Source organism: Coregonus clupeaformis, chromosome 7, assembly GCF_020615455.1.
Source record: "Coregonus clupeaformis isolate EN_2021a chromosome 7, ASM2061545v1, whole genome shotgun sequence".
Taxonomy (NCBI): domain Eukaryota; kingdom Metazoa; phylum Chordata; class Actinopteri; order Salmoniformes; family Salmonidae; genus Coregonus; species Coregonus clupeaformis.
In genome coordinates this window covers 38,834,454-38,852,594 of record NC_059198.1, presented here as the reverse complement: position 1 = coordinate 38,852,594, position 18,141 = coordinate 38,834,454, and the positions used below count along the sequence as shown (strand labels likewise).

The following is an 18,141-nucleotide window of genomic DNA, read 5'->3' as shown; positions in this document are numbered from 1 at the left end:
GTCTATGTCATGGAAAGAGCAGGGTTCCTAATGTTTTGAACATTCATTGTATATAACACATACTGTATATATACCAAACACAGATACAGTACCTTCATTAAGTATGCATACCCCTTGACTTATTCCACATTTTGTTGTGTTACAGTCTGAATTCAAAATTGATTACATTTGTTATTTCTCTCACCCATCTACGCACAATACCCCATAATGACAAAGTGAAAACATGTTTTTAGAAATTGTTACAATTTTGTACACTCAGTGTAGTATAAGACCAATGATGTTGTAGGCTATGTATGTCTATAGATAAGACAGTTGAGATGTACTAAGTTCATGAGGCATTTATAGGTTATATTCTTAAATAATTAATGGATATATATTATTGACCATAGAACAGCATGAAATAAATATTCCAGAATATTTCTTTAATGATGCCCATGTACAGCCACATATATCTTTTTAAAATGTCCCCCAAAAAGTTATAATGTCAGGATGTGATCCTAAAAAAGGAGAAGTAAATTATAGGCAAGAAGCAAGGAGATAAGAAAAAACAAGCCCATGGGTCATGAGAGAGAGAGAGAGAGAGAGAGAGAGAGAGAGAGAGAGAGAGAGAGAGAGAGAGAGAGAGAGAGAGAGAGAGAGAGAGAGAGAGAGAGAGAGGTGGTGTTTAACTTACGAGGAAGTGATGGTGTGATGATCAGATGAGTACCTGTCTTAACAGTGTTTATGAGCAGAACATTGAGGGAGGAACTCACAAAACAGAAAAGGCAGTACGACGATAAACAAATTCAGAGGTAAGTCAGTCAATGTTCTGGTGGGAAATGCTCATAATATATTGAAGCAAGTACAAAACCGACAATAATGTACTGTAGGCTACGTGTTGTGCAAAAAGAGAATTTCATCAGGGATATAAATAAATCTTAACAATGTTAGTACTTGAATGTTGTTTGCATTTTAAAACACTACAATAGGCCTATAGTTATCATGTTATTAACTCACAATGGACGTGATAATGAATGTATCTGAACGTGACTATAATGTGTCTGAATCCCTAACAGATGTCTCAGTGTTCTGTGATTCAAGAGTACAGCCCTACAGTTTCTGCCACATACACAACCTTTAGTCACGCTTCTACAACCGTGGCCTTGAACCCTGACCCATCGACCCCGGCACCCTTTACCAATGATATGCCTCAGAAGGACGGGATTCCATACAGCCAGTCGATGGGGGCTCAGGGATTGGTTAGGACTGGCAGTAACAGAATGGCAGAGCAGATGATGGGATTGTCATACCTGTCCTACGCACCTTGCCACAACGCACCTTCCACAGAGACTGCCGGCCAACAGAGTCACATACTGCAACAGGTATATGGATACGCCGCTTGGTTTCTGTGTTCATGAGAATGCATAATGTTGCAGTTAACATGTAGTTCAATGTTGAATTTTTTTATTTTTTATTGCATCCATTTTGTCTTTCTACATTTCTAAGTTATCTCTTCCCTCCAAACCCTCTACATCCCTCCTCCCTGTCCTACAGGACTTTTCTCCCTTCCTCCTCCCCCTTCCTCCCGGCCCCCTGCGAAGCCCCCTGCAGAAGAGGGGCCTGACCAAGGACACCATGGAGTATCGACTGCGGCGGGAGAGGAACAATATTGCCGTGAGGAAGAGCCGAGACAAGGCCAGGCGACGCATACAGCTCACCCACCAAAGGGCTCTGCAGCTGCATGAGGAGAACCACCGCCTGCAGATTCTCATAGGGCAACTCACACATGAATTGGACACTCTCAAACACATCTTGTCACAGCGTCACCTACAGCCCAGAGGTGAGAATGCAGCCAGGGAAGAGGGCTGTTGAGTGTGTTGGGGAGCGCTGTAGAGAATGACAGCCACTATGTGTGGTTCTGTATGAAAATATGCTCTTTTGTCACACTGGTGGAAATTGTACATTCCTATACATTTTTATAAAACAGTTACATAAGTGCTTTCATCTGGGAGTATCCCAAAAGTTGACATAATACAGGGTTAGTGCGTAAGTCAACAAAGGCTGTGAGTCAAAGAACACAAAGTTCCAAGTACTTTAAAAGCCTTTTGTCTTTGGTTAGATGACACAGATTTCAGTACACTTTCTACCTCCACTACATTTTCTTGGAAATTGCATGGCAAGAATGATTACCCTATCTGATTACCCAATACCTTTTATGGTTTCAAAAATATTAATTTAATTAAGCACCACTAAGAATAAGGAAGTTGTCAAGAAATGTTAGATATCAGGCAAAAGTTATGTAATTGTACAATTCAACATTTTTAAAATAAAAATTATTTTTATGGCTCTTTCTCAACAGTCTGTGTATTCTGACTTACAGAAAATCAAGGTACAAAAAGGGTCCAAAATACTATTTTGGGAACAACACTAAACATGTGTGACCACTACTGCTTGAAATACAAATTTGTAAATTAATCCAGGCATATGCCATTTCTCCTTTTAGCTGATAATATAATATAATGCATCCCAATATAATAACAATTCCACTTTAGCCCAATCTCCTCCAAGTGATTATATTGCATCTAAAATGGGGCGGCAGGTAGCTTAGTGGGTAAGAGCGTTGTGCCAGTAACCGAAAGGGCGCTGGTTCTAATCCCCGAGCCGACTAGGTGAAAAATCTGCTAAATGACTTAAATGTAAAATGGCTATAATAATGTCTATGCCTAAATCCAGTTATCTCCTGCTATTTTGCTTCTCCAGTGTAGTATTTTATGTAAGGGCACATATAGAGATGCCCCCCTTCACTCTGTTCACAAAGGCCGTTAAAAACAGACACAATGACATGGTAGTTTTATGGGTAGAAATCTGGGCCGGCCTTTGTGGGACGGGTAATATTTCAACACAGCACAGGACAGAGACCAAAACAGATAGCATCAGCACACAGGAGTGAGCTTTCCTGTGGCAGCAATAGCAGTCAAGGGACAGATAGATAGGAAACCATTTTTTTGACACACATCTTTGATAAAGTACCATGACATGTGCTCACAGTTTTTAATGACCTCTAGGAAATGTTATGTTTGTTAAAGAGGGAGTAAGACAATGTATAGCTAGCTGTATACTGATGCTGGTGCATGCAATGGCTATGAGAGTTCACGTGTGTGTTGAAATTACCCTCAATGTCTCTGTGGGGCAATCTGTGGTCCCAGGACTGCTGCAATGTCTCCACAGAATGAGGAAAGACAGTATTTCACCTCATCCCAAGTTACTCAACAGCAAGCATGTTAGAAAAAGATATATAAACCCACAACTAGAAAATAAATGGAGGGGTATTTTGCAACAGGAAATTAACAGATGATTTTCAAGCACTTATTGTCATAATGAATATCATAGACAAAGCTTAAAGGGACAATCTGGGATTGGCACATCCATTTCTTGACTTTTAAATGAATGATATAGCCATTGATTATTGAATCATTTCATTTCACGTATAATCGCCACATGAACTAAGTCAAACTGTCATACCCCATCAAACCCCAAAATAAAGGCCATAAATCATTGTTAGAGTGCTGCTGACAATGCAGCTTTTAAAAGCAATTTTCCCGCATTCGTGGAGATCTCAATAAACGGTAAACTCTGCAGATGTCAGCTTACTCGGAAAATACCTCTAAATGTCTAGCGCACTACAACGCGTGTTCTGATTGAATCCCGGCCATAAGCCTGTTTTAATATTGTTTGTAAACATTGTCATTGTCATTGTAGTTTTAAAACAGGGTTTTTATTGCATGGTTGGCCAGTCATTGCATCCATAGCTCTGCCTGAATTTGAGAGTGGTTACATTTCTCCAGCCCTTCCATCAGCTGTTTACCAAAGTTAGTGCCTGCTTGTTGTTTTTCGAATCACTGATTGCCCCTTTAACCTTCAAAAAGCCTATTATTTAAAAGTTATTCAAACCCCTGAGTTGTCAACAAAAATCAGGTGCTATTTGCATGTGAAAATGTCACGAGGTGCATCGCTCTATTACGTTTTTATTGGTGTCCCACCACTCTTTGATGTAATATGCACATCTTAGAGTGTGGCTTTAAAAAACAGAATTAGGTTTCAAATGGTTGATTAGTGGCACACAAATTAATTTGCCATATTTCTATATATTGCAGCAACCTTAAAACCTTAAAACCTTGGACCTTTTTGGTGTATTGACAGTCTACATTGGTGTCAGAATTGGGATGGCACCCCAGCACATCCATCAAAAGCGACTTGTTAGAAGGGACTTGTTAGAATGTAGCGGGGGACACGCTTTTACGAAGGAACGGGGTAGTTAGGCGACCTAGTGAACACCACTTGCGACATCTTTAAGAGGTTCAGACTTCTTAAGCCCTGTTTATTGTGCCTGGTTCTAATATGCATCCTTTGACCTGATCTTGTCTACATTCTGATTGTGCCCACATTTTCAGACAGGTGTAGAGGATTTAAAGACGCACATCTAATCATATGACTACGGCCCAGTACATCACTGAGGCCAAACTCCCTGCCATCCAGGACCTCTATACCAGGCGGTGTCAGAGGAAGGCCCAAAAAATTGTCAAAGACTCCTGCCACCCAAGTCATAGACTGTTCTCTCTGCTACCGCACGGCAAGTGGTACCGATGCGCCAAGTCTGTGACCAAAAGGCACCTGAACAGCTTCTATCCCCAAGCCATAAGACTGCTGAACAGTTAATCAAATGGCTACCTGGACAATTTACATTGACCCTCTTTATTATTTATTTACAGTGGGGGAAAAAAGTATTTAGTCAGCCACCAATTGTGCATGTTCTCCCACTTAAAAAGATGAGAGAGGCCTGTAATTTTCATCATAGGTACACGTCAACTATGATAGACAAAATGAGGAAAAAAATTCCAGAAAATCACATTGTAGGATTTTTTATGAATTTATTTGCAAATTATGGTGGAAAATAAGTATTTGGTCAATAACAAAAGTTTCTCAATACTTTGTTATATACCCTTTGTTGGCAATGACACAGGTCAAACGTTTTCTGTAAGTCTTCACAAGGTTTTCACACACTGTTGCTGGTATTTTGGCCCATTCCTCCATGCAGATCTCCTCTAGAGCAGTGATGTTTTGGGGCTGTCGCTGGGCAACACGGACTTTCAACTCCCTCCAAATATTTTCTATTGGGTTGAGATCTGGAGACTGGCTAGGCCACTCCAGGACCTTGAAATGCTTCTTACGAAGCCACTCCTTCGTTGCCCGGGCGGTGTGTTTGGGATCATTGTCATGCTGAAAGACCCAGCCACGTTTCATCTTCAATGCCCTTGCTGATGGAAGGAGGTTTTCACTCAAAATCTCACGATACATGGCCCCATTCATTCTTTCCTTTACACGGATCAGTCGTCCTGGTCCCTTTGCAGAAAAACAGCCCCAAAGCATGATGTTTCCACCCCCATGCTTCACAGTAGGTATGGTGTTCTTTGGATGCAACTCAGCATTCTTTGTCCTCCAAACACGACGAGTTGAGTTTTTACCAAAAAGTTCTATTTTGGTTTCATCTGACCATATGACATTCTCCCAATCCTCTTCTGGATCATCCAAATGCACTCTAGCAAACTTCAGACGGGCCTGGACATGTACTGGCTTAAGCAGGGGGACACGTCTGGCACTGCAGGATTTGAAACCCTGGCGGCGTAGTGTGTTACTGATGGTAGGCTTTGTTACTTTGGTCCCAGCTCTCTGCAGGTCATTCACTAGGTCCCCCGTGTGGTTCTGGGATTTTGCTCACCGTTCTTGTGATCATTTTGACCCCACGGGGTGAGATCTTGCGTGGAGCCCCAGATCGAGGGAGATTATCAGTGGTCTTGTATGTCTTCCATTTCCTAAAAATTGCTCCCACAGTTGATTTCTTCAAACCAAGCTGCTTACCTATTGCAGATTCAGTCTTCCCAGCCTGGTGCAGGTCTACAATTTTGTTTCTGGTGTCCTTTGACAGCTCTTTGGTCTTGGCCATAGTGGAGTTTGGAGTGTGACTGTTTGAGGTTGTGGACAGGTGTCTTTTATACTGATAACAAGTTCAAACAGGTGCCATTAATACAGGTAACGAGTGGAGGACAGAGGAGCCTCTTAAAGAAGAAGTTACAGGTCTGTGAGAGCCAGACATCTTGCTTGTTTGTAGGTGACCAAATACTTATTTTCCACCATAATTTGCAAATAAATTCATTAAAAATCCTACAATGTGATTTTCTGGATTTTTTTTCCTCAATTTGTCTGTCATAGTTGACGTGTACCTATGATGAAAATTACAGGCCTCTCTCATCTTTTTAAGTGGGAGAACTTGCACAATTGGTGGCTGACTAAATACTTATTTTCCCCACTGTATTTATCTTAATTATTTTTGCACTGTCTCACACACGCACACACGCACACACACACATGCATATTAATGCCACACACACACACACACTCACAGACACACACATAGACACACTTCACATACACTGCTGCTACTCTGTTTATTATATATCCTGATTGCCTAGTCAATTATTTTGCAGTTGTCCCCAACACACTCACCTTAAATTTTACTGCTTTATTAAAGACTGTTTTCCATTTTTATCTCTAAACAAGTGGATTATTTGTCTTTAGGCTCCCCTAATGGTATATATTTAAAAAGTGTATAGATCTAACTTAATTAGGTTATAATATATAACTTTTTCTAAATGACGAAATATTAGATCAATTTACCTCAGAATAATTTTGTTAAACCCCCGCACAGAAACCACTTTATGCCAGCAATTTTTTTCCAACACTTTGGGGGGCTAGTTACCCCACATTTCTCTATGACATGCCTAAAAGATCAAAAATATTTTTTTACCCCCTTTTTCGTGATTACGATCTTGTCTCATCGCTGCAACTCCCCAACGGGCTCGGGAGGGGCGAAGGTCGAGTCATGCGTCCTCCGAAACATGACCCACCAAGCCGCGCTTCTTAACACCCGCTCGATTAACGCGGATGCCAGCTGCACCAATGTGTCAGAGGAAATACCCTTCAACTGACGACCGAAGTCAGCCTGCATGCGCCCGACCCACCACAAGGAGTCGCTAGAGCGCAATGAGCCATAGATAAAATGCAATTGTCTTCATTGTTCATAGTTTATGCCTGCCCATACCATAACCTCACTGCCACCATGGGGCACTCTGTTCACAATGTTGACATCAGCAAACAGCTCGGCCATACGACGCCATACATGTGGTCTGCGTTTGCGAGGCCGGTTGAACGTACTGCCAAATGTTCTAAAACGACGTTGGAGGTGGCTTATGGTAGAGAAATTAAAATTCAATTCTCTGGAAACAGCTCTGGTGGACATTCCTGCAGTCAGCATGCCAATTGCATGCTCCCTCAAAACTTGAGACATCTGTGGAATTGTGTTGTGCGACGAAACTGCACATTTTAGAGTGGCCTTTTATTGTCCCCAGCACAAGGTGCACCTGCGTAATGATCATGCTGTTTAATCAGCTTATTGATATGCCACACCTGTCAGGTGGATGGATTATCTTGGCAAAGGAGAAATGCTCACTAACAGGGATGTAAACAAATTTGTGCACAAAATTCGAGAGTAATATGCTTTTTGTGCTTATAGAACATTTCTGGGATCTTTTATTTCAGCTCATGAAACATGGGACCAACACCTTACATGTTGCGTTTATATTTTTGTTCAGTGTAGTACAACTAATAATGCGCGCTCTTTCAACCTTGAGAATAATCTATGATTTATGGCCCCACCATGCGGTAGATGGTTTCATTTGCAGTGAAAGAGGGGGACGTCTCCTCAACGATTTCGCCCGATTTCTCACGAGTCTGAATGTCGCTTCCCCAATTCAGTTTTCCACCCCTTTGTCCCAGAGAGGATCGGTTCGACTATGGCTGTGACCCGTCCCCTTTAAGATAATGTCTGAAATAATAATGTATTATTGAATTACTTAACACTTTGTTTCATGTCGGCGGACATAAACTTGGGTCGCGCAACAACGTTAGAAATCAGGGACGGTAGAAGTCGAGCATGACAATACAGCCAAAAAAATTGCTTCAGTAGGTGTCTATGTTGAAACTGCGTTTTCTTCTGACATGACTTTAGTTTACAGTGCTTCTTCATACAATACTACCCCGGGACAGTAGGATGGAATAATAGACAGCCGACAGAGAGAAGACGCATAGGAAGAGTAAAGGGAATGCGGTGAAAATCCAACTCAATTCGGAACACTGTTCCCTTTATCCCCTGCAATGTTTTGGCTTTACCAAAACGGACGTTTGAAAGTGACAGTGGGCAATCGTTAACCCACCGGATTTATTATAATATCCGACAACTATAATAACACTGGAAAGGGGTAAGTCATTTTGCTGCTACTGTCCCCTTGCTACGCAGACTGACAATATTGTATATTTACAGAATCATGTGTTTTGCTCTCTGTCTGCCCGGGGCAGGTGCGTGCGTCCACTTGTGTCAGTGACCTAATATGACAACACCATTTCAGTTTAGGCTTGTCATTTATTCATAATGTATTAATCCCACTGGGCATAGACTGGTTGAATCAACGTTGTTTCCACGTAATTTCAATGAAATTACGTTGAACCAACGTGTAATAGACGTTGAATTGATGTCCGTGCCCAGTGGGATGTTACAATGTTATGAATGTTTTTTTTCTGGTGGTTTGTGTGTTGCTCTATGTTACCTCTATTAAAATATGCGTTGGCTCTTTTCCTTCCATGCAGTACTGTTCCCTGTCTGAAAAGCCACTTATGTAACTGGAATTCCTTTAGCAGAACTTCCTGGCCTTGTAGCAGCCTAGAACATTAACAGAATGGACCATGTGCACTTATCGCTGATAGTGTAGGCTTAGAACAGTGTCCAAATACCTTGTTTTGTTCTTGGGCGATAGGAAACAGCTGTATAACGTATTCCCTACACGTGTATAACCATGCTACAAATAAACACTTCCTGTGTGATTCACCCAGCAATAGAATGGATATATCCACCAATTGAATAATAAGCTAAACATTACTTAATGTGGTTGGCGTTTCTCCCTCTATTATGGGATTGGAGATGTCATTTGCCAGGGTTTATGATTATGCACAATTAAAGTAAAAAATGGACTGTTTAAATAAGAAAGAAGATCCATTCACTCACAGAACAATTGTTGTTATTTCATCATATTCTGCAGGTGCACTGTAGCTAATAATATATTTGGGATAAAGTAGTACTGGTGAATCCTTAATGTTTTCCCTTCACAGATATTTCCCACTTCATCTGAGGATTGACCACAACCTCTCTGACCCTCAGTTATGACTTCACCTGAGTCCCCCCTCCCCTCCCCTTCCCCCTGTCCGCCCCCCCCCCTCCCCTCTTCTCCCACTCCCTCGTCTCCTGCTCCCTCCTCCTCCCTCCCACCTCCCCCTTCCTTGCCTCCCACGGGGGAGGTGATGATCCTGGCCCTGGGGAGGAAGAAACAGAGGATGCTCATCTGTCTTTCCATCCTGCCCAATCTCTTCCTGGCCTTCCTTCTCTCCTCGGATCCCCTGCTCACCCTCTCCTCGCCCCACAACTGCCGACTCCCGGGACCTTTGCCTGCTCCGCAGGTCCTCAACGCCTCCCTGCCCTGGAAGAAGGGGGGCAGAGTGGGGGAGAGCGGGGGGCTGTCTCAGTGCAAGCAGTATATCAACGGTACCCAGTCCGGGGTGGAGAACTGTGATGCTGGCTGGGACTACAACGTCACAGAAGGATTGAGAATTAACATTGTTACTGAGGTACCTCGAGGAACTTTGTCGGTCTCATTGTTTTCTTGATTAGTTTGTATTTCCCGGTCTCAGAATCCAAATGGCTGCTATCTCAGAATCGAAATGGCTGCTAGCGGAACAGGGAATGATTGTTTAACAATGACATAATGCATTACTGAGTAGATTCTGATAAGAAGTGAAGCTCTGCTACCCTTACATGGTAAAAAATCCTTTCACCATTAACACTGCTTTGATTAAGAATGTCATAAACAGTCACAGCACTCTCAGTGTCAGAAAACATGATCCAAGGCTTTGCAGCAGTAGAGTGAGGTCTTGGGTAATGTCATCATGCCTTTCTTCATTTAATGATGTGTGTACTTATTCTACAATACCTTATGACGCTTCAGGCCTAATGTCTTTAGCAGAACTCTTGTCCACCACACCCACATTTTTCCATGGCGGTCTTTAGCTCTCATTTGGCTCACTGTGGACTCTCTCTCTATTTGTTTTTAATTCCATGTGTGGTGACGTGGGTGGGAAACCCAGTGCTTCTGTAAGCTGTTCTATCAGCCCGTTGCCCTCTGTGGTTAGCTAAACATACACTGGTCTCAAGGAGTCGTTCTAATTTAAGAGACAGACTACTGCAACGGTTTTACCATGTGCTTATAGACAGCAGGAATATCATCCCGTCTCTCTGTTCATAGACAGATAGCTCGATTCAGCGGTTGGTTTCAGAGTGTATTTTTACCTTTAGTCATGATCGACCAGTATAGCTGCTTCAGCAACTTCTCACAGAAGCCAGAACAGCCCTGACCAGTCTCCACCAGTAATCAATAAGGCTTCAGTAGAAATACTGAACTAAACAAGCAGATGCCTTGTAAAACCATTTTGTAGTAGGATTGTCAGGGCAGACGTCTATATGCTCCTTTGACATGGAGGTTTTAGTATAAGAGGGAAGAAACGGAAGGCATAGGTCTCGGGCCAAGGGTATTATAATGCTTTTTATTCATGTTCATAACTGGTTTGGGCAGTTTGTGAACTTGTTTGTGTGCAAGTTTGGCATTTCTTATTTTTTCCAAGCACGTCGTCCATATGAATGCTATCGACTGTGCTCTCATTTGTGAGGTAACTACTGAACAAAAATATAAACGCAACATGCAACAATTTCAAAGATTTTGCTGAATTACAGTTCATATAAGGAAATCAGTCAATTGAAATAAATTCATTAGGCCCTAATCTATTGATTTCACATGACTGGGCAGGGGTGCAGCCATGGGTGGGCCTGGGAGGGCATAGGCCCACCCACTTGGGAGCCAGGCCCACCCACTGGGGAACCAGGCCCAGCCAATCAGAATTAGTTTTTCCCCACAAAAGGGCTTTATTACAGACAGAAATACTCCTCAGCACCCCGCCCCAGCCCCCCTCAGACGATCCCGCAGGTGAAGAAGAGAGATATGGAGGTCCTGGGCTGGCGTGGTTACACGTGGTCTGCAGTTGTGAGGCCGGTTGGACGTACTGCCAAATTCTCTAAAACTTATGGTAGAGAAATTAACATTCAATTCTCTGGAAACAACTCTGGTGGACATTCCTGCAGTCAGCATGCCAATTGCGCGCTCCCTCAAAACTTGAGACATCTGTGGAATGGTGTTGCGTGACAAAACTGCATATTTTAGAGTGGCATTTCTTTGTCCACAGCACAAGGTGCACCTGTGTAATGATCATGCTGTTTAATCAGCTTCTTGATATGCCGCACCTGTCAGGTGGATGGATTATCTTGACAAAGGATAAAATGCTCACTAACAGGGATGTAAACACATTTGTGCACAACATTTGAGAGAAATACGCTTTTTGGGCGTATGTAACATTTCTGGGATCTTTTATTTCAGCTCATGAAACATGGGACCAATACTTTACGTGTTGCGTTTATATTTTTGTTCAGTGTATATAGTGCAGCCGACCAGTGATAGGACGAGTGATAGTATGTGACAGGGTCTTTATGCGTCCCTGCATAGGGTCCAATTACATAAGGCATTGTTAGCAGCAGCTTACTGACTCTGCCCAGAAACGATGCTATCTCATTGTAATCACTTCGCTTTCAACAGTAGCAAATGCACCAATGGAGCACTTCAGATGTAATAACAAAGCCATGCTCAAGCTGATTGAAATAACATTTCAATATAGTGTAGTTTGGTTGAAATGAGTTGTTTTGTATTATCTGGAACAATGTCCTATTGATGAAATGATTGTGAGTAACAAAACATATGTCTACCTCCATCTCTTCTCTTTCCTTAATCGTCTGTTGGTTCTCCACCTCCTTCCTTCTCTCTCCTCTCCCAGTGGGATTTGGTGTGTGGTCAGTACTGGCTGGTCCCAGTCGAGGAGGTGTCCTTCATCTTGGGTGTTCTGACAGGATGCCTGGGACTGGGCTTTGCTGCTGACAGGTAAGATGATACAAGAAATACAGCGGATAAGGCGAGGGTTAGACTGGGGGGACGAGACCTCTTGAGGATTGAGAGTGAGATGAAGCCAATTGAATTAGCAAACAAGAATGACGCTTTTGGTGACAGTTTCACAGACTCAGGCCTAGACTGCACTTGAATCCAGACACTTGGATCCTGAAAATGTGATGGAATGAACATGGTTTGAGTATATTTGTAGTCTCAGTCCTGATCAGTCTGGGAATATACAATAGGTGTCCATAATATGTATTTTACTATGTATTTAAATGGTCATTACAAAACATTTGATCTAAAATGACCCTGGTTCGTTACTAGCTTAATCCAGGACTAACTTCTTTTTTTTAAACTCTGTTTTTACAAGGCTTTAATTTCCATGAAACCGGCCCATGGTGTTCAGAGGCCTCTGCTTATGCCCTACTGATACAGATCTTTGTATTTTCTCTTCTTTGTTATTTTCTCAGACTGGGCAGGTTGAAGACACTGCTCACCTCGCTAACCCTCTCGGTGGTATTTGGCGTACTTGTGTGTGTCTCTACCTCCCCCCGTATCTTTATTGTCATGCGCTTTTGCCTGGCTGCTGCTAGCGCTGGTGTCTACCTCACGCTTTACATCACACGTGAGTAGTCTCCAGATACTGATTCCATAGTACAGTGGTTCCCAGACTGCGCGAGGGGTCGGCATGGGGGGCGCGGGCGTACCCCCACAAAGGAACTCAGTCCGGCTTTAAACGTACTCTTGAAAGTTGTAATAGTAGAATGCACAAGGTGCGATTTCGAAATTGGTTAGTGCATCATCAGTTCCTCTTGTCATGTTAGTCATTGCATACCTTAGAGAGCTATTTATAACTTGTCAGGATGTTCCCCAATGCTGTAAGGGGGGCCCAAGTGAAAACGTTTAGGAACCCTTGCCATAGTACACAAGGCTCTAATAATAGCATCAAAACACTACTGCCATGACTACTGCAATTTAAAACTATTTTGAGAATTGACCAAAGACCAAACCTATTTACTCATTGTTCAACATTGTTGTGTCTGTAATCATTCATTGTTTTGTCTGTTTGATTGACAGGTCTTGAACTCTGTGATCCCTCACTACGTCTGCTGGTCACCATGGTGGCAGGACTAACTACGGTTGCTGGGGAGCTGCTGTTGCTGGGTGTTGCTCTGTCTTGCCAGTCCTGGAGGGGCTTACTCGGAGCTGGGGCTGCACCGCTCTCTCTGTTCCTCACCTATGGGTGAGTGTGTGTGTGCGTGCGTGTGTGTGTGCTGTGTTGGAGGACAGAAAACTATGGACAAGGGAGTGGGGAATATGGTAGTAATTTAATTAAAGACCTAAATGCAAACTGACTTGCTGAGAGCACCACAGCATTGTATTGATTTAAAGCCCTCTGTTTCATTCAGCTATTAGCTAAAGTCAGAATACATTAGCATTTGTCTTCAAGGTGCAGTGTTCTTCTCAGACTTTTGTTAACAGCATTTCCTTTTATTGCAAATAGCAAATTGAACACAGAGAAAATAAAATGCAGTCCTCTGTCAGTTGGTAGAGCATGGTGCTTGCAACGCCAGGATAGTAGGTTCGATTCTGTAGTGGGCATGCATGACTGTAAAAGTCTCTTTCGGATAAAAGCGTCCGTTAAGTGGCATATTCTTATTTTTTTCCTTTCTAATATAACAACATTGCCGTTTCAGGAGAGAGAAAATAGTAATATGGAAGCTAGGAATTTACATGAAAATGTCTGTTTTGTTTCAGTATTCCAGGAGTATTTCCTGAGTCTCCTCGCTGGCTTCTTCTCTCTGAGAGATCAGCTGATCTGAATTCCTTCAGTGAAGGAAGCGATAGAGAGAGGGATGATGAGAGCTTCACAGGTGTGTGGGAACCATTTTGTCTTTTTGCATGGGTCTTTTCATGAGATTTGCTGTCTATTGTTTGAAAACGTCTCTGCTGATGCCTCCAGTGTGACATGGTGGTATGACATTGTTGTCATTATTGCAGAGTTGGACTCGGAGCCGTCTCCCTCTACACGCCCCCACCTGTCCTTCCCAGAGCTCGTACACAGCAGGAACATCTGGAAAAACATATGTGTGCTTGGCTTCACCTCGTAAGTCACCTAACTGTGCCATTTGAAGTTAGCCCTCACACGTTTGGTCACACTTTAAAGCTGAAATCCTTAGTTGCTACATCCATTTTTGGACTTATAAATGAATTGTAAACAAAATAAATGTAAACAAACACGGTATAGTCTCAAAACATGGTTACAACTATAATTTTGATATCATGGATGGTCAGTCCTTGCATCCATAGCTCTGTCTATGAATTTGAGAGTGGTTACATTTCTCCAGGCCCATCCCTCAGCTTTTTACCAAAAGAGAGGTGGGTGGACGCTTTGTTATTGTTTCAATTAAGGATTTTAGCTTTAAATAGTTGCACGCATAGTAGTAGTAATAGTACTACAGTAGTTACATGAAAGTTGAACTTCTTTGTGTAATTACATGTAACTACTCAGTAACTGCACTGGTTACTCATTCCAAGTAGTACGACATTCTGGTAACCAAACATAGTAGTATCAGTATGTATGCCACATATAGCGTATGCATGACATACAAACAACCTAATGTAAAGGTTTAACCTTACTTCTATCAACATAGGCACCCATAGGATTATAGTAGTTGCCAAACAGACCATGATTTTCCATCTCCATCTCTCCTGTTGTCTGTCAGGTTCATTTCCCATGGCATCAGTCATTGTTACAGCTCATTTCGTGGTGATGTCAGAGGCACAGCCCCCAGCTTCTATTGGACCTATCTGCTCTCCGTCTGTGCGGGAGGAGGGGCCTGGCTGTTGTTATGGGCAACCGTGAACAGGTGTGGCCGCCGTGGTATCCTGCTGCTCGCCATGACAATGACAGGGCTGGCATCTCTGATTCTCCTCGGACTGATGGAGTGTAAGTTGGTGCTCAAGGTGGAAGTTGCCCTTAATAGATGTAAAGTCCCCTGTTTTGGGGACCTGCGTGGTCGGGTACCGGTTCCAACCTATGTTCCCTCTAAGCTGCGCACGTAGAAAAATGAACATTCAATTCTCTGGCAACAGTTCTGGTGGGCATTCATGCAGTCAGCATGCCAGTTGCATGCTCCCTCAAAACTTGAGACATCTGTGGCATTATGTTGTGACAAAACGGGGCTTTTATCATCCCCAGCACAAGGTGCACCTGTGTAATGATCATGCTGTTTAATCAGCTTCTTGATATGCCACACCTGTCAGGTGGATGGATTATTTTGGCAAAGGAGAAATGCTCACTAACAGGGATGTAAACAAATTTGTGCACAACATTTGAGAGAAATAAGCTTTTTGTGCTTATAGAACATTTCTGGGATCTTTTATTTCAGCTCATGAAACCAACACTTTACATGTTGCTTTTATATTTTTGTTCAGTGTAGTTAGGACTATAATTTTCCCAATGGACATTCATTACTGGAAGCACAGACCCTCTTTGCATGGCGCCACCTTGTGGCTGAATAGTGGTATATCAGTTCATGTAGGACACTGCAGTGGCAGGAAAGTCAAAGCCATGTCTCAGTTTCAGCTGTAATCACAAACCAGTCAGAGTCTGGGGAGTTCAGTGCTAAGTTAACTCTCCCTCCTGTCCCTCTCTTAGATCTAAGTGAGGCGGCCATCACTGTGTTCTCAGTGATGGGACTGTTCTCCTCCCAGGCGGCTGCCTCTCTCTGTGTCCTCTTCACTGCAGAGATCATGCCCACCATCATCAGGTAAGGACCAGCAACTCATAGACTGTCACATGAGTCTTCCTCATCTAGGCTTGTTCTTTGTATTAAGTGTATTATTAGGTCTTAAAGTCATATTGGACTTCAATGGGTGTCATTTTAGGCTTGGTCCTCGTATTATCTCTTCCCTGGCCCTTCCTCTTTTGGAGATCACTGACCTTTGACCTTACCCTCTTGTCCAGGGGCAGTGGCGTGGGCACGGTGTTGGCCCTAGGCTGCGTGGGCCGCCTCACCTCGCCCCTCATGGACCTGCGCAACCACTACGGCTACTTCCTGCACCATGTGGTGTACTCCTCCCTGGCCCTGCTGGCTGTGCTCTCCATCCTGCTGCTGCCCGAGAGCAAGAGGAAACCGCTGCCCCAGACGCTGGCCGACGGGGAGCAGTACCGACGCCCCCCACTGGGCCGGAGGAGGAGGGACAACGTTCCCCTGCTGGCCACCCCCAACCCAGAGACCTAGCCGCCCAAATGTCACACATCAGTCATAACGCCAGCCCAGAGTGTCACCAGGTCCATGCTGCAGAAAGGAAGATGGATGAAAATGAAAAGGGAGAAGAGCTGTCTGCTTAAGATGGTTGTGTAGAGCCAGTAAAGGGAGATGGTAGAATCAACCACACACTCTACTCTTCCTAACATATCATTTTCTAGTCATTCCTAACACAGGAGTGTAGGTGGGGCGGCCATACGTCGTCTGTCTCCATTTCTGCCAATGAAGTGTGTGTGTGTGTGCACGTGAATGTGTGTGTATGTGCACGTGTATGTGTGTGTGTGGCCCTGGTCAGATGGCGGCGTGGAGAGAGCTTGTCACGCAGTGACATGTTCCATACTGCTGCATCCCCCCCCCCCCACCTTTCCCATAAGGCCTATGTGGCATCAGCTGCTTCGTGCTCATGCTCCAGACTGCCCACTTTTGATCTGTGTATGATCTGACAGAGCATGGCATCACACAAAACTCACAGAGGCAGGTCTGCAATGGAACCTGTCCTGTAAATACCATAAACCTAGTTTCTTTAACTGAATGAATGCTGGGTTATCTGTTTGTAAAAAACAGTAGAAGATTTGTTACGCAGTGCTGGATCTTGGAATTTTGCTTTTGTACTGCACAAAAGCATGGCACTTAGCCAAGATGATAGAACACTTTTGTCTACTGCTCTTAAAGGCAATGGGGGAAAATAACATTGATTGATTGAAGATTAATTGAGTAACGTTATAATTGAGGGTAGTTTGAGGAAACTTTGTGAACTTGCATCAAATAAATAGTCATAGGTGCCCTCCTCAAACCCAAGAGTCCGTACAATCAGTTGATAAAAAAAGAGACTGAAAATTATATTTTAATGTACTGTAGTTCCGCAAACTTGGTTGAATGTGATAAAATGATATGAATTACATTTTCAGATGTGGCTTGGAGCCAGTACTGTTTATGGGTAATTAATCTTGATGGTCTTGTCTGGGCTCTCAGACCTGCCTTACTCTAGGCTCATCTGAAGATAAAAAAAGAGATGATAGGAAGAGTGCCTGTGCATTCAGACCCGAAAACCTTGTGTAGATAGAAATGTACGGTAGAGAATGGACACAACTTTACCCTCTCCTATGTATTTATTTGGACAGTGAAGCTAAAACTTTTAATTTTGCTCTGTACTCCAGCATTTTGAGATCAAATGTTTCATTAGAGGCGACAGTACAGAATGTCACCTTTTATTTGAGGTTATTTTCATACATGTCTGTTTTACCATTTAGAAATGAAATCACTTTATGAATCTAGTCCCCCCATATGAAGGAGTCATAAGTATTAGGACAAATTCACTTACAGTGTATTACATTGTCAAAAGTGTAGTATTTGGCCCCATATTCCTAGCACGCAATGAATACATCAAGCTGGTGACTCTACAAATTTGTTAGATGCATTTGCAGTTTGTTTTGGTTGTATTTTGGATTATGTTGTACCCAATAGAAATCAATGGTAAATAATGTATAGTGTCATTGACTGGATCTATTCCACAGCCTTCTCTGAGCGGAGGGCAGAGGTGTGGGCAGGAGACAGGACTGAATGGGGTTTGAAGACGGGGAGTTAGGGATAGGGAAAAGTACACTTACCTTCCGTAACACCTCCCTCTGCCGGTCTTTGGTAGATTCTTTACAATGCACTCAACAATTCTAATAATAATA

At 43.0% G+C, this 18,141-nt stretch overlaps 2 protein-coding genes across 2 annotated transcripts; both read left to right on the top strand.

The window, feature by feature from the left end:
- Positions 1-673: 673 nt before the first annotated feature.
- cebp1 (CCAAT/enhancer binding protein (C/EBP) 1) lies at positions 674-2,328 on the top strand. The gene is made up of 3 exons (XM_041881898.2): positions 674-791; positions 1,056-1,361; positions 1,534-2,328. The coding sequence occupies exons 2-3, from the start codon at positions 1,056-1,058 to the stop codon at positions 1,849-1,851; spliced, it is 624 nt and encodes a 207-aa protein (XP_041737832.1). The 5' UTR covers positions 674-791; the 3' UTR covers positions 1,852-2,328.
- A 7,038-nt stretch (positions 2,329-9,366) lies between these two features.
- Positions 9,367-17,642, top strand: LOC121569149 (solute carrier family 22 member 17). Its single transcript, XM_041879822.1, has 9 exons — positions 9,367-9,768; positions 12,076-12,179; positions 12,659-12,813; positions 13,266-13,431; positions 13,947-14,062; positions 14,190-14,295; positions 14,915-15,138; positions 15,850-15,961; positions 16,159-17,642. The coding sequence occupies exons 1-9, from the start codon at positions 9,445-9,447 to the stop codon at positions 16,433-16,435; spliced, it is 1,584 nt and encodes a 527-aa protein (XP_041735756.1). The 5' UTR covers positions 9,367-9,444; the 3' UTR covers positions 16,436-17,642.
- The last annotated feature ends 499 nt before the right edge of the window (positions 17,643-18,141 follow it).

Bases quoted from the DNA above. Each gene is read 5' to 3' on its own strand.
- cebp1 (XM_041881898.2), top strand. From the start codon at position 1,056: ATGTCTCAGTGTTCTGTGATTCAAGAGTACAGCCCTACAGTTTCTGCC. The intron at 1,362-1,533 runs GTATATGGATAC...CCTGTCCTACAG, and splicing joins AGAGTCACATACTGCAACAG to GACTTTTCTCCCTTCCTCCT.
- LOC121569149 (XM_041879822.1), top strand. From the start codon at position 9,445: ATGATCCTGGCCCTGGGGAGGAAGAAACAGAGGATGCTCATCTGTCTT. The intron at 12,814-13,265 runs GTGAGTAGTCTC...TTTGATTGACAG, and splicing joins CCTCACGCTTTACATCACAC to GTCTTGAACTCTGTGATCCC. The intron at 13,432-13,946 runs GTGAGTGTGTGT...GTTTTGTTTCAG, and splicing joins TCTCTGTTCCTCACCTATGG to TATTCCAGGAGTATTTCCTG.